Here is a 16,740-nt window from a genome sequence, read left to right on the forward strand (position 1 = left end):
TGTGTTCTGAAACCGAGGGACTGTGTGGTCAAAAAAAGCAAATAAATAAATAAAATATCCAAAACACACACACACACACACACACACACACACACACACACATATATATATATATATATACATCCAACAATTTCTGGAATTCTCTCTCCCTTTCCCTAGTCTACTCTTTGTCTCCTGCCTTACATAATTCTTCCTCTCCGGTCTATCTCGTTGAGGTGGTCGGCTGCAGGAGGACTCGGCGCTGAGAGCTCGTTCTCCGGAGGTGGGAGGCTTACGTAACACGCAGGCCCAGGTCTATGCAGCGTGGCGGCAGGCAGAGCCGAGCCACAGCAGGAAGCAGCTCGACAGAACACGGCTTAGTACACACACACACACACACACACACACACACACACACACACACACACTCACGAAAACAGAATACATATTACACAGGTGCATGTACAAGGATACTCTGTAACACGTATTACACTTCCATACACATGCATGCTCACACCTGCCATCATACACTTACATGCACACTCACTGGGGCTGCAGCGATGCGTAAGCGAAGACCGAAATTGCGACTTAACCGTCCACGGTCCCATGTCACAGCTCCGGGAGACAGAACTGGGACACATGCTTCCCATGTCTTATTATCACTTGAACAAACGTGCGTTTGAGTTCTGTTATAGCCCTAACACTCACACATGCACAAACTACGTCTGTGCTTGGTAATGGAAAATGTACTCTTATGATGGGTGACCCCATGCGTCGCAACACTGGGTGCAAATGTTCGATTCTAGTGCACAGCTACTAATGCAACAAAGCACAAAAGCCATGATCTCGTCGTGATGGTGGTTTCTTTCAGCGCCGTCTAGATTCCAAAATGCCACTCCTTCATTAACACAAGAATCAAGCGGACAGCCTGGTGTCAGGAAGCATATGTTTATAGAATGCAAGTTCAACCATGAACCGTAACACAGTTAGAAATCAGTTTAATGCAGCTGATGTACCGAGTGCCTTCTCAGTGTGTAACGCGTCGGACAAACAAAAAAAACTTGGGGTACTTCTCAACTAGGGCGGGGCAACGACCACAACGATATAATGTATTTAACCAGTTTAAATATATTAAATATACGTTTTTCTTCATTTACATTTAAGGCATGTGGCAGACGCCCTTATCCAGAGCGACTTACATCGTGCTTTCATGTTACAATCAATGAAGAGATCAATTCTGGTTCATTGGGACCCCCAATTATGAATACACTTATTCACTCTGTTGTAGTTTCTATACATAAATAAGACAATAAAAAGGTTACAAGTTAATCTAAATATTCTCTAAAGAGAAAGGTCTTGAGCTGCCATGACTGAGCTGTTCTGACCTCGAGGGGAAGTTCATTCCACCACCGAGGGGCCAAGACGGAGAAGAGTCAAGATGAATGTCTTCCTTTTACCTTCAGAGATGGAGGAACCAGGCGAGCAGAACTGGATGCTCGGAGTATACAGAACCAAGTAGTCCGAGTCCATCTCCAAATAATGTCTTAAATCTCCACAGAATCCCTTCTCTCCGCTGTTATTCTGGGCGGAGCGGCAAATCCCAAAGTACACTGTTGTCCGTTTAACAAATTTACACTCAACGTTCACTACACAGTCACGTGGAATAAGCCGCGATACGTCAAGAATATTTTGCCCACTCCTAATCTCAGCATTCACATGAAATGGCAGACAAGGAGGCTCGCAGTACGGCTCGGACATCTTTCTACAACTCGACTTGACGGCCCACGTCATCGTGCGAGACCTAAGACCACTGTCCTGGCAGTGTCTTGGGCCTCGTTTACACTGCAGGTCTTGATGCTCAATTCTGATTTCTTGCCAATATCAGATTTTCTTTACCTTCTGTTTACACGTTTTCGTTCATTGTGACCCATATTTGATTATCTTGTTTACACTTGCTATAGAAAAGTAGCAAAGATGGGTGAACGCAAAATATGCTAGCTCTGCGACGTATACAAAATTCACCAAATAATACAATGATTTTGATGCGGAGGAGGAAAAGGGCAATTATTGCAGCCTGCACACATGCTTCAGTTGTTATGGCCTCGACCATTCAGAGGAACGTCTGGGTGGAAGAATATTGTGGCGGGCTTTAGCGGGGAGTCAAAAATTTTAGAATGCCAACTTTCGATTTGCCGTGTCAACGTTTGTCCGCATTCCTATCTTACAACACGACATGTCGCCGGGCCATCCCTCTCTGGTGGCTTGCAACAGGTGCGGCCTTTTGCACATTGGCGCATCTGTTTGGGATGTACAGATGTTCGGTAATGACGTACAGAACGCAATGCCTAGGAAAATCCGATCTGCCTGTTTACATGACCGTCGCAGTGGCACGTATCGGATTTATTTCCACATATAAACAAGGCCTGAAACTTCACTTCACAAACCGATCTCAAAATGTCAGAAAGAATTCGTTTTTGTCCTGTTTACGCGGTCATGGAACAGATCCGATCTGTGTCACATACGAGCAAAAAATCGGAATTGGGTAACATTTAACTGACAGCATATACGAGGCCTTAGAGTACAAGCCAAACTGAACACGTCCATACAAAAATGTTTGTGGCTCCTTGAGCCACAATTCATGATAGATCGTCACGTACAAGTAACTTTCATTTGATGAAAAGAAGCATGTACATTCAGATGCCCACTCCCTGCTGCAACAGAGACTGGGAAGCTCGTCAACAGTAAGCGTCATAGATGTTTTTAAAATCACATACATCTTCTCACGAGCAGAAATTACAGAACGCGTCACTCAGAACAAGTATCAGGGGCTCAAAAGGAGCGGCGGGGCAAGAGAGGAGCGGAAAGAAAGGCAGGTTTGCTTTTCGTCATTGTTACTAATTTTGCCATCCCAGTTCTCTTGTGCTACATCTGCCACCCTAATTGTCAGAAGCTAATTGGAAACGGGGGCTGGGAGGCACTTGGTGACAGGGGTGGGTTATTCCTGACGTTCAGTAAGGGGAGCATGCGAGATTTCGGTGACGCGGCAGGAAAAAAAAAAATGTAATAAATATCTAAATAAATGTAAAAAAAAAATGTAAAAAACTCTGTGCAGCTCCTGAAAACCAGAGGCCAGGTAGAAGAGGCTCTTAATTGTGCTTCAGGTCTGCACCGAGGCGGCTGACGTTTCAGCTCCTGTTACTCAACCTGAAAGGTCATTCATGGCCGTTGGAGGAATCCCAAAGGGGGAGGTGTTCCTTTTTATTACCCCTTCATTTTTCATATAGGATTGTGCAGAAACAGGAGAGGAAAGGGCAAAGGAAACGGGACAAAGCTTTCAATGAATAAAACACTCAAGCTTGGGAGGGAGGAATAAACAAGCGGCAACAATTGTGCACAGTTAAAAGTGCTCCTCTCAAAATGGCTGCTCATCAGGGGAAATCGATCAGCTATTGCGGTCTTCAAAAGCAAACTACTAAACACCAGGTTTCTTCCAAAAAAAAAAAAAAAAAAAAAAAAACTTGCTTTTTGGGTAACATCTTGGGTAAATGGTATAAGAACGTCTGAATGGGTTCGTGTTGGTGCAAATTTGGATCCCAACCAGCATGTTCGTCTGGTGAAGAAAAGATCCTGTGATGTCAAAAAAGGTGGGTGGAGCAAATAGTTTTAATAGAAAAATAAAAAAAGTTTAATAGGCTTGGCTTTACCTGGCCTTTTCTCTGTTGCTCCCAAATTCGGCACCAGCTACCTCTTTTTTCCAACTCAACTGGTGCTGGCTCTGGTGGATCCATTTATTCGTTTTGTTGTACAATTCTATTGTTCAAAAGAGACGTTTTTCTTGAGAAGAAGACATAAGCTTATAATCAGAATCAACTAAAAGAATGGAGAAAAACAGATTTGGAATATGACGTTTTGCTTGATTCTTATATTAATTAATAATAGTTAATTTTAAATGGAAACATACCCAGCAAAAGCTGAACATACGGCATTACTTTTTATGTAAAAGCAAAAACAAAACGTATTCCGGCGCTATCGGCAAACCTTACTTTATCTTGTCTGGTTATACAAACTCAATGGATTTAATGATGGTGGGGAAAAAAAACTGGTCATTCTGCTATATTAACTCTGGAGAAGACACTTTGTCTGGAATTCCAATCAAATAGTTTGTCTGCTGCTCGAACATGAGGGTGTTTGGCTAGAAGATGAGTCTTTACAGTGACTGAAATCACCGGTCTGCACCGCATATTCGCTAAACCATGAGAAATATTTCTATTACTTTAATCTCAGTATCATGCAACTTTTAGACAGACAATCATCACAACTGCCCTTTTTAAGAACTGAGGGAGGGACCAGACACGATAAGAGCCGTACAACAACGATGATAAACTGCTCTCTCCCGCTGGCTCCAGAGTAGAAGAGTTTCGATTTTCAAGTTGCATGCTGTGCACCTTGCCTCCCTCCCTTGTAGGCCCCATTTTCCTACAAGTCCTGCAATTCATTCTGATTTGTGAAATGAAAAGCCCTCCTCCTCAGAGAAAGCGATCGCAACAGATGGGGAAAAAAAAAACATCTATCTGCGCCGTGGTAGTAAATCCCGCAGCGACTGGTGAAAGCAGCGCTCTACAGCTGGGGAGGGCGGGGCACGTGGCACATGTACTGGAGCGAATGTGAGTTAATCAGCGAGGAATGCAGGGGGGGGGTTATTGGGCTGATGATGGGCACGCGGCGGCGGAATACGGTTCTGCGTCCCGAGCTGAAAACAACAACGCAGAACCGAGCACGAGTTAGTTGTTATTATTAAATTGCGGTGCACAAAAGAATTGTCTGAAAAATGCATTTGTTCACTTTGGAAGAAAAAAAAAAAAAAGTTAGAAACATAGAAACTAGGGGCCGGGTGAGTTAATATGCCAATAGGACAGAAACGCAATTCTGATTCAAATGCCTTATATCACTGTTCCAGGAGACAGGATTGTGATGCAGACTTCAAGTCCCCAGTGTATTCAGCTATCTTTAAAACACCAGTGCGCGCGCACACACACACACACACACACACACACACACACACACACATACATATATATATAAATATGAATATAACATTCATACTGTAACGCTTAGTTAAGTAAGGGGAAGGTAAAAAAAAAATGCATCTGAACGTGAAGTGATTGTCATTGTGAAACACTGCAGCACAGCACAAGGTGACACAACGAAACGTGTCCTCTGCTTTTAACCATCACCCTTGGTGAGCAGTGGGCAGCCATGACAGGCGCCCGGGGAGCAGTGTGTGGGGACGGTGCTTTGCTCAGAGGCACTTCAGTGGCACCTTGGCGGGTCGGGATTCAAAGATGGAATCCAAGCATTTTTTTTTTGTGCAATCAGTTTTCAGTCTCCTAGATCTGGAGTATCGTTATACATGAAACACAGCGAATAAAAACACTCTTCTAACAGTTCTAGATGACTTACTGTTACCCGTGTAATTCTGTACGTACCTTTTTTTAAAGGCTCACGGGATGTAGTGCATTTTTGTTGTGACATTGTTTTAAGGTTAAATGTGGACCAACTTCACTCCCCAGAACCGTGTTTGGTGCGTGTCGCCCCGCGGCCGAGTGACAGCGTGCGGGGGTTAATGAACTCCAGCACGGGAAGCTGTGTTTACGAAATGCCTGTGGCACAGTCGGGATCTGAGGGTAAAACTCCACTGCTGGTTGCTCCGTGTCTGCATGTCGCTGGAGCACAAATGGAGAAATGAGCAAGTTTCACACACTTGAGTGTGAGCACGGTGTATTTTTAGGATTTCTGCCTTCAGTCTGGCTGCATTCCACAAGATCCAAGATAACAAATACCAAAATAATATATCACTGTAGCCATGGAAGGGGACAGAAACTGGAAAATGGCCCAAACCGAACAAATATGCACAGCGGCGTGGATCGTGCAACGATAATATCGATTAAACCCACAATATGAACAAAATATTTTTTTCAGAATATCCTGAATGTTAAAACTGACCATGGGCAGGCCGAACTCGTGACTTACTTGGAGATAACAGACAGCAATGAATATGGAACCAGAATGAATGGTGTTTCAAAATCCTAAACATACCCACACACATTTAGGCATATTTCCTCCTCATTTCCTTACTTAAGGAAATATCACGTTTCTTTTGGAGATGCAATGATACACACAGAGCATATTTCTCTCCAGCAATTAGCACTTTCATTTAACCAAATCTCAAAGCAGCTCTTTATTTCATCTCGATCTCTCGCCAGTTGACACCGAAATGGTGGGTGCGGTGCCAACTCACCTCCCGTACCCAGCAGCTGAAGGACACTCGGCTCAGTCATTCTGCTCAGGAATGCTCCACAACGCGTTCAATGAGGAACATAGAACACTCTCTGCCTCACAAAAGAACCAAGATGCGCATGGTGAGCGGAGGAACCACATCGGCCAACTCTCATAACGGAGGAACATCAGTCTTCAAAACATGAATTGTTCCTTCAGGATCCTGTCAATCCGTACTACGCCCTGGTGTCATGGAAAAACCCATCACCTCCTTCACATGTTCTCTGTGTCCATGACGCCGCTTGTCCACTTGACATTACAGCAACAAACTCTGCTGTACGAATCTTGGGACCACACCCACAGTAATCCCATCAATCCAGGCCTTCCTGAATCTTATTTTCCATTCGGGTTCGTTCTGAACAGAAACACGTCTCTTTCCAAAATTGGTGTAGAATTGTGTATCATGGTGTAGAAACACCATGACTGTAGCTTTAAATACTAATGAGGAAGAGAGCAGCCAATAGAAGTTGAGGGGGCATTCGCAGAAATGATGTCATCAACACCATTCACCAACCACAATGTTTGACGCAACCAGGAAGAAACGAGGTATAACCTTTCCCCTTATGATGTCATAAGGAGCCAAATTCCAGAGATGGCGATCTGAGCTGGCGCTTTCTGAATGGCAGAGCAGAATTACCAAAGTACTTTTTACACCTATCTTCCCATTCTTTTTTATTCTGCTGACAACCTGCTGTGCTTGTTTTGAGTGTGACCGACGAATGGGTCATTATGCAACGGGAAGCAAAGCAAGGGTTAGTACTACGGATTGTAGTTTGAACTCAAAACTGAATGTTGCGTAATCAAAATTTAGGATTAGGGGGACGAATAAGTATCATTGCCCAGTTGGTGCATATGTAACTGCATGTTCTAACATCCTGCCAATCCTACAGAAGCTAATGCTGCCCTCTTATTAGTCAGTGAACGGACACAGCGATAGGCTGCAGAATGGAGCTGAAAGGCACCACTCGTGCGCACACACACACACACACACACACACACAAAGAAGGATCATTGAATGTCTTTATTTCTTACAGCAGTGAGCCTGTCCTCTGGTAAAATAAGTTTATTTTTACAGCATGGCCAAATCTAGCACCTTTAAGACACTCTTGTTCACGGAATATTATACCATATTAAAACATCAGTACACATAAAAAAACTGAACTTTATACCCAGATATTTGTACTGGTTGTCATGTTCTATTGCTTCTGCAAATGTATATAATTACGAAGAGATATTGTCACCTCGTCCTTTTTAGGCCGTGTCCCTCAACCCAGCGAAGCCGTGAATGACCGTTCTGGATAGTCACCGCTCTCATACCACATCCCATGAGCGCGTATGCTGCGCTGCTCAAGGCCCACGCTATTTGTTTCCATGGGAACCCCTCGTCCGTGTTTCATCCTGCCTTTTTACTTTGATTGATCACTTTTCTTTGAGCCGTTCATTGAGCGCTGATCTGGAATTGATATCTCCTGCCTGGTGGCTTATGAAGTCTACTGAACAAAAGGACTTGTTAGAGTCCCAGTACACGAGTTGAAATATTTTGAAATATTTTGAATGAGGAGACACCGCAATATATATTTAAAGAGGTGTACATGTGCAGATTGCGCTCACATAAACATCACAGCTTCTTTTGAAATCTTTCTGTGCATCATTGTTCGGTTTACGGTAGCTTCTGGATGGAAGTCCAATCAACACTGCTGGTCAGAAGCTACCAAAAACTGAACAATGAAGCAGCGGAAGATTTCTTAAGCAATAGACAAATGAAGCTGGGTTGTGGTCTCTAGCTCTATACACACACACACACACAAACACAAGCGTTTCTAATAAAGTGGCCAGTGCATGAGACTAGACTTTATTCTGCCCAGTGGGTTTGGTCCAGCGCAGCCTCCATTCTTCTCAAATCAAGATGAAAGCATTACTGTACAGTACAAGGTTAAAGCCGACTTTTCAGAGGTCGCCTCCTGACCCCTTCTCCCCCTCAGCTGCTCATCAGCTTCGTCAAATTCCCGGGAAAAGGAGAGGACGTCTCAGGTCCAACAGCAGCCCACTGGTCCCCTGGCTAATCACAGGCCTGCATTTCTCATGTAGTAATTAGAGGGCATTTCTACAAGGACGGGGACGCCTTTTTCTCTCTCTCTACGGTGCAGACATGCACACATACACAAGGAGAAGGTCTTGTTAAATACATCCCTTGGGGAGATCACAGAAGAGAAGGAAAAAGTGACCTTTATCAGAAGGGGCGAGCCGTTTGTTGTTTAAAAAGACGGCCCTTCTTTTAAGGCACATTACTGATCATCCAGATTGAAAAAAAGACAGTAAAGTGCGCGGGAAAGTCAGAAAATGTAAAATAAACGAATAAATATATTATGAAATAAAAAGTCTGTTTGAACGAGTGTTCGGAAAAATGGCTTTCCAGGCGCTCGTAAAATCTGAATCCGCTGGAGCGCCTTTCAGCGCCAGTTCTTTTGAAGAGAAAGCACTCGACAATGAGACGAGCGCAAAGCCTCCCGAGCTGCCCGCCCCCAGAGTCTGCGAGAAGGTGGGTGTGAGGAGGCCATCTTCACCTTGTCTTACCAAGCAGCCACAGCACAAATCGCACGGAACCAAAAATTAATACCACCACGCTCCTGACACGTACAGTTTTGCAAAAGCCTCAAGTCGCTCAAGATAAAAAAAAGGGAATTAAACCACGAACACACACGCGCAGACTTTCATCTGTTCTAACACAGCTCAAGTGAAGGTCTGAGAACCAAGGATCAGGCCTATGGTGATGGTGATGGTGATGGAAAGGCAGGGCTCCCAGGAAGACAAGCAGGCATTAAGAAGCGTTCTGAGATGATTAACAAAATGTCTGGTTTCTCATTGGTTCATAAAGAGAGTGGGAGTGTGACCCACGCCTATAAGGAAGCTGCTGCATACTGTACACTCACACACACACTTTTCACAGTCTACTCCATCACAGTCCCTGTATCTCACCAGGGTGACATGACAGAATTGCTTAATAGCATGTTGTTGCTAAGAAACCACCAGTCCAGATCACCCACAAAAAAAAAATAAAAAAATAAAAAGATAAGCAAAGTGCAGCCCTCTCAGCACTGGAGAAAAGGGGTGGAGGAGGACGTATGAAAATGAAGGAACTACTGATGGAAATCGGGCCAGGACGCTGCGGACGGGAGCGCAGTGGGGGAGGTCGTCGGTCTCGTAAGACTCCGCCCACAATAACTAGATTTTGGATAAAAATGAAATAAATGTAAAAAATGCGGGGGGGGGGGGGGGGGGGGGGGGGGGGGTAAAGTACTCATTGTACTGATGTCGCAGGTAGCACTTCGACTCGACGGGAGCGGAGTAATATTTGCCTGGGCAGACACGCCTTAACCACAACAGGATGGGAACGCAAGACGACTCCGCCCTACTGGGCAGAGAGAGGGCGTGTCTTAAATTCTCTCTCGGCAGCTCACGGTCACTCGCAAGTAAGTGGGAGCATTTAATTCCCCTCCTCCTCGTTTTCATGTCTGTGACTGTAAGAGGCTCGAGTCCAGGTGGCGAGTCCGGGTTGCCATCGTCACAGTCACTCACCTGCCTATGACACGGCATGACGGGGAGCTGGTGTCACCTTTAGAGCACTTACCAGCAGAACAAAGAGACGGAAAATCAGAAAAATGAATAGGAAAGGGAGCGAACTGGAATCTAGGATGCAATGTTTCTCCTACATTCAGAACTAGGGTGTGTACACACCTCTCTCATACACACACACACACACACACACACACACACCCCTGGACCTGATCCATGAGTCACAGTCCCGTGTTCGGTGCCTGATCCTCCGCCACAATTACTCAGCAGCTGTTTGACCATTTCACCACGTCCCGGTCTCCGGCCGTCCTACGGACAGTTTACGCTCGTGCTCGGGTTCAGGACTGATTTCTAACCGCCAGGCTGGCAACCGGAACGGACATTTTAAAAGGAGGTCTCACTGCACTTAACTCAGCTTGCACGCAGTAAACTCTGACGATCAAAACAGCGGTTGGGGCCACCATACTCACTGCCTCTGGGGTAAAATAGAGTACAAGTACACACACCGCGGCGGGTAAGGCCATCCACGCTTGGTTACACCCAGCCTGCTGGTGAAAAGGTAGGGAACCGAACAGACTTTCAGGAGGAGGACTCACACCCACACCAGTCGTGAAAGGCCCAGTCTGATCAGGGTAAAAGAAAGGAAGCCATGATCTCCTTGCTTTCTCTCGCTCACACACACACACACACACACACACACACACCGCCCATGCAGAGGCGGTCCGAGAGAGCAGAATTTCTGATAACTGTGAAATCGACTCAGCGCAGACGTCTAGGAATCGAGCGGAACGTAAAAAAAAAAAAAAAAAGGCCCCAAAAATGCTGATTCCAGGTCAGGGCCCCAGAGGCGACATTCCCCAGAGCGGCTCGGCCCTGCAGGACACGCGGATGATCCCAGGCCAGATGGTGGTCCTAATTCCACTAGTCTCATGGGTCAAGCAAGCAAGTTCCTCAAAATAAAACGACAAGAATTAATTAAACCCGGGGCCATCCAAAACCCCCAACAGACGACAAGGGGGCAGATCCACCTCTGCAGCTTCCAAGCCACCCTGGACGCTCCTTAAAGGTCAAAGGTCACAAACCACGGAGTACTTATTCTCGGGGGGCAGTTCGGAAAAAAAATATCTGAGGCGGTTCTCGGGCAGGACGAGTGACCACTGAACGTCACACGGCGTTTCGGTGTTGAAATCGCAGCCGAAAATCCTCAGGGCAAAATCGCTGCTGTACCTGTTGCGACATGGCAGCCAGATTAAAGCCCGGAGGGAGGGAGGGAGACCCCGCAATAACCCCACGGCTCTTTACTGGGGGTGCAAACAGTTTGCTGCGAGTTCACCTCGTCGCCCCGCGAACCGAACACACGTCCGAATGAAGGACCTCCGGCGGCGGCGCGTCGCGACAGGGCGAAGGAACGAGAACGCGCGAACTTGGTTTTGGCGGCATATTAAAACCACGCGAGCCCGACGCCAGCAAATCAAAACACCGCGAAGGAAACGCGACGCAGACGAGGTCCTGATGCGCCACATTTAGGCGACAGATTTGTTTTTTCGTAGAACCCACGTCAACACGGCGGTCGCTTCTCACAAAATAAATTAAAAACTTGTTCGGACACTTTTCTTTTTACCTTGTAGACATTCTCCGTAACGCGGTGGACCTCGTCGGTGCGAGACATTGTGAAATCTTCCGCCAGAACCATAAACGTGCTCAACTCCGGGGTTCGGGGGGGACGTTTGGTATCCGAGCCGAGCGCAGCCTGCGGAGGAGCAAGAGGAGCCTGGTGCCTCGTCGGAACCCGCACCGACTATCCGAACCCGCGTCTCTCCCGATTCGCGGCGGACACGCCCCTCGCGCAAGCCAGGCCACGCCCCTCGCTCCGCCCACGCCGCCGTCGGGCGCGTTACCTCCAGGTAAAACGTCATTTACATTTACAGCGTTTACCAGACTACGCCCTTATCCAGGGCGACGTACAAGCAGTATTTACAGGGACAGTCCCCCCCTGGAGACGCTCAGGGTTAAGTGTCTTGCTCAGGGACACAATGGTAGTAAGTGGGGTTTGAACCCGGGTCTTCTGGTTCACAGGCGAGTGTGTTACCCACTAGGCTACTACCACCAGAAATATCAGAACGCTTTTGGAATTTTCTGCGTGTAAAGCCATCATCCTTCACGCCATGGCCGTTTTTATCAGAAGCAGCTCTGACAGCTGTGTCATTAATGATGAACTTATTGAATCGGTACATGTGTGTGTATGTGTGTGTGTGTGTGTGTGTGGCTGCACCCGATAACTATTAAGTAGGGCATTCGTGCAACGCAAAGTAGGGTAGAGCTCCTGCTCTCCACCTCCGGTGCCCTGCGCGGTGAAGGCCGGACAGGCGGCGATAAATAACCCTTCAGCAGTCTGTCAGGTGGGTGGAACGTTGCTCTGTTCTTCCTACGCCCGAGCGTGACTCCTTAGCAGTGTGTGTGTGTGTACGGACAGTCAAGGAAAAGTACAGGTTATCACGCTGGCTGCGGTCTTCTGTAGACGTTCGTGTCCATCAGAAAGTCGCATGGCCCTCAGTGGTGCATGCTGGGAGCCCGGCTGCTAATAAACCGAAGGAACAATAAAAAATAAACACACACACAATTAAATAATTATGTTTACCAGGGCAAAAAATGGTCTCTACTAAAGCAAAAAAAAAAAAAAAAAAAAAAAGAACGGCGACTTTGCCCTAATAAAAGCGATCCGGCAGAGCAGGAGTTACGGGTCGCTCCCTCCCCCTTTCAGACGTGTGCAGTTAACGCGGTAAACGCCAATAAACACCACGTACAGATTTAAGACATTTTGCTAATTTCCCTTTGGAGGCCAGCGTTCTCGTATTTGTTTATATTGTTCCGTGGGTGAGGAACCTGCGGTGGATAATTAGCAATTGGCATTAGGCGCCTGGCGCATGTTAATTAAACTCGAAGTGCTCGCGGAGGGCAAAGCAGATTATTATTATTTTTTTCTCCAACAGAAGCTTTTAGGCTCGAGCGAAATTTCTCTCCCACACGTGGAACAAAGCGGGCGCTGAAGAACACGGACGCAGAATCGTGTCAGCAATCAAGCAGTTCATTAACCGCGGGGGCAATTAGGGGAAGTTGCCTGCAATCAGGCCTGCCTGCACAATAGGGCGCGCATAGTGCGCCCCCTTGTGGCCACACTCCCATGCGTGCCAAAGTTACAAAAAATGAAAGAATGCAAAACAAGGCTAAAATTATTTATTTTACAAAATCTAAAAGGAGGAGCAACGTATTATTAGTGTATAAATTAAATGTGTATATACAATATGGTTGGACAATGTTTTTACAGCTTGTACATTCTCCACCTGGAGAAAAAAAAAAAAAAAAAAAAAAACACGCAGACACACAGCAACTGCAATCACATATTTGTTATGTGCTTTTTTTTTTTTTTTTTTAGAAAATTTACAATTTGCAGATCAGTCTTTAAGTCTGATAATGGACGCTGGCTGTGAATGGGCTAATCGGTCTAATTTAGTTTTAAAATTGATCATGTGTGTTGCTGATCTCTTTATATGCAACTTGTAGCAAAAACAAACTGTAGTCGATGGAAGAAAATCATTTTGTTTTCTGATTGTTAATAACAGTAGAAAAACTAAACGTGTGTTCATTACATTTCTGCTTCTCTTCAGAAAGTTGTCCTTGTAAATCCTTTGCTAGTTTTTTTTTTATCATCCCATTCAAAATAGTTAAAACTATACTGATTAAATGTAACGGTTAATCGGCTGTTAGCAGAGTGTCTTGTTTAGGAATAAAATGCGTACTACACATTACACCGGTGATGTCTGAACAAAACCATTACGTTCTATAGTTTCTGAACTTTCATGTCCCAGCATTTTATATTTTTTGTTTACACCAGAGGTGCCATAAAGCCAGAGCAAAGCGCTTATCTTTCGCTCTGTAACTCTCTGATGGCTACGCTGCCAGCATCTCTGAGTTGGGCTTGATTTGTGCTCGTTTCCTCTCTGAAAGTAAGACAAAAAGAAGAGGAGAAAATGGGGTCAAAGCAGCAGAGAGAGACTGGCAGGACATGCTCTGCACCGTGAACTTCAAAGGGGATGCAGAAGAACAGATCTGGGTCAAACCTGTCTCAGCACCCTGGGCTTCAGGTAGCGGCTCAGTGGGCACATTTGGAAGCTCGACATCTTCTCCCTGTTCGCAACACAGAAAAACACACAAAAAAATAAAGCAAAGGAGAGGGTCATCAGAGAACATGAGGTATCTATTACTAGAACATTTAGCGGCTGTGTCACAAGGTCTCACACTGGGCCAAATCCAGAAGGGAGAGATGGTGCCATTCCTGATTTCAGAACATACCTGAGTAATGGCCTCCAGCTCCAAAAGAACAGCCTCTTCATCTTCCTGCGTCAGAGAGCCTGCCAGCAGATCGTCAATTTGCTGCCAGGCCAAGCATTTGAATGAAAAATGATAAAATCAGCAAGAGCAAAAAAAAATAATAAAAAAGTGAAAACTATGAGACAGACTGAGGAGAGATGAGTGGCACCTTTTGATATTCAATAGCATCATGGGTCTCTTCCATGATTCGCTCGACCTCCTCAATGGACATAACCTGGGGGCGATGCATTCAAGTTTAGCAACATAAATATACACAACGGCTCAATTTGTTAACAAATGTATTTTTTCAAAAAATAAAAACAAGAGTCATTACAATGTAGGAGTGGGAGTCTACGCATACCTCATGCATTTTCTTCAAGCAGTCATTGCCAGCCTTAAGCCCTTCAAGGACTTTCATCTCAATCTGGGCAAATTCAATGTCTTGGACCTAGAAAAATAAAATAAATAAAATTATTACTTGCATAGGTAATCTATAACGTAATGCAGAGAAACGATCAGACAAACCCTCACCAAGCGTTCAAGATTTGCTATCTGGTTCTCTGTCTTCTCCAGCAACTGGTCTTGATAACGTTTCTTCTTGAGCAAGAGAAGTGCTTTCCTGTGAACACAATATATATATATATATATATATATATGAATAATTTTCATGCAACAAATTTATTTTATTTATTTTTTTTAAAGGGGATTCTCATCGGTCTCGACTCTGCTTTACCACCTGGAACTCTTAGTTACAACTTGTGTCTCACATTTTTCCAGCCAGTCATCTGGGCTGCATGGATATTTCTGGATGGTGACACTGACACTGAAGTGTCACCAAATCCACAACCGACGAGCATGTGATCATCGCACATGTTTGGAAGAAACACTCTGGGAATTCTGGGAAAAGCACATCTCGTACGCGTGTGTCATCACACAACAATAATGAAAAGGGCAGCTTTAATATAAAGGGGCCTAATGGGCTGGACACAGCACAAAAATAAAAACTAAAATGGACATGATGAACTGCCTTACTCTTTCTTTCCATCCTTGAGGAGCAGCTTGGCGAGATGCCGCTCTCTCTCCAGCTGCAGCGTGATCCTTTTCTGATACTGCTTCAGCTTATCTCGCTGCTGTTTCAATTGCTGAATGTGATCAGGGAAGGAACGCAAAAGAAATAATTTAAACAACTAAAAAAAACAGAAAAATCAGAAGAACAATAATGGCGGCAGCGAGCAGAGCGACAGCGCCGGATTACCGACGACCGCTAATCTCCGTTCGCGCCTTCAGATGAGCGAGGAAGAATACAAGTCTCACCAAAACTGCCCGGTCCTGCTCGGTTATCCGACTGGGGCGTCCCTTTCTGCCAAAAACGGCACCCATTACGCAGCCACATCCCCGCCGCCGCTGCTCGGGAAACACGGCAGCTCTCGGCACGGCCGCTGCAACCTTTCCGCAAGGACCAGGTGACGAGGGGGGGAAGAGAGAACCGCCTTCCCACCAGCCTCAAGGAATCCTGTCTGTTTAGCGGGCGCCCACCTCCAAAACAAGAACGGAGGCTGAAAACCGACACGCCGCGGCTTCCATAACAAACGAGCTCTTCTTCTTCTTCTCCTCCTCCTTTTCCTCTCGATGCCGTTCAGCGCCGCGCTGTAGTGCTGACGGGCACCACAGCGCGGTGCTGCCGCCTAGAGGACGGGAGGGTGTCCAGCGCCTGGAGATTTCTGGGTCAAGCTCTAAATACCTGCCGCCTCTCCCACTTGCTCGCTTTAAGCCACCGCTTAACACACTTGGGTCGTGGGTGCCAGAGCCGGTCCCTGGACACGGCAGCTCACCACAGTACCAGGGCGATGGTGGCCTAGCGGGTAAAGAAGCGGTCCCTGAGGTGCCACTGAGCAAAGCCCCGTCCCCCACACTCTGCTCCCCGGGCGCCTGTCATGGCTGCCCGCTGCTCACCAAGGGTGATGGTAAAAAGCAGAGGACACACTCCATTGTGTCACCCTGTGCTGTGCTGCAGTGTTTCACAATCACTTCACTTTACACTTTTACCCACTTAATCCTAATCATCGTCACAACTGTTAAAGCCATGGAGACCCACTCGGGGCGGCTTTATTTCTATCTTATTTTATATTATTGTATTACATGATATGAAAGTGATTGTGTTTTGTCATTGTGATACACAACACACCGCATGGTGGGCAGCCATGAAAGTCAATCGGGGAGCAGCGTGTGGTGCCACTACCTGGCCCATAATAGATGAGGAGCTAAAACCAATATGAACAATTTATCAATTACACTTTTATCTTAAATTATAGGATATTAAAAGTGATAATAAAACAGGAGTAACACGCAGAATTGTTTCACAGTGTGATTGAGCACAATTGTGCAAATGACATTTTTTATAAATGCCTGTAAAAGTCTAAATGAATGAATACTGTGGTAACCCTGTAACAGGTGTACACTAGTGGGGCAGTGGTGGCAGAAGCA

The 16,740-nt window shown here is 45.8% G+C and overlaps 2 protein-coding genes across 8 annotated transcripts in view; both read right to left on the bottom strand.

Annotated features, from left to right (window-relative positions):
- The window catches only part of baiap2a (BAR/IMD domain containing adaptor protein 2a), a 56,213-nt gene extending 44,499 nt beyond the window's left edge, over positions 1-11,714 (bottom strand). For 6 of the 7 annotated variants that reach the window (XR_003750373.1, XM_028987495.1, XM_028987491.1 and 3 more), the window contains exon 1: positions 11,510-11,714. Coding sequence is in view for 5 of the 7 variants with exons in the window: in XM_028987495.1 (XP_028843328.1) it covers positions 11,510-11,581 (72 nt within the window). In the remaining 2 variants the exon portion in view is untranslated. Of the gene's footprint in view, positions 1-183; positions 1,210-11,509 lie in introns of those variants that run through there. The other variant, XM_028987494.1, reaches the window with a different exon arrangement.
- A 1,587-nt stretch (positions 11,715-13,301) lies between these two features.
- chmp6a (charged multivesicular body protein 6a) lies at positions 13,302-15,874 on the bottom strand. The gene is made up of 8 exons (XM_028986986.1): positions 15,571-15,874; positions 15,289-15,398; positions 14,788-14,875; positions 14,618-14,704; positions 14,426-14,491; positions 14,239-14,319; positions 14,007-14,073; positions 13,302-13,886 (listed from the first exon to the last, which is right to left on the bottom strand). The coding sequence occupies exons 1-8, from the start codon at positions 15,634-15,636 to the stop codon at positions 13,837-13,839; spliced, it is 615 nt and encodes a 204-aa protein (XP_028842819.1). The 5' UTR covers positions 15,637-15,874; the 3' UTR covers positions 13,302-13,836.
- Between the last annotated feature and the right edge of the window lie 866 nt (positions 15,875-16,740).

This window comes from Denticeps clupeoides, chromosome 7, assembly GCF_900700375.1.
Source record: "Denticeps clupeoides chromosome 7, fDenClu1.1, whole genome shotgun sequence".
NCBI classification, from domain to species: domain Eukaryota; kingdom Metazoa; phylum Chordata; class Actinopteri; order Clupeiformes; family Denticipitidae; genus Denticeps; species Denticeps clupeoides.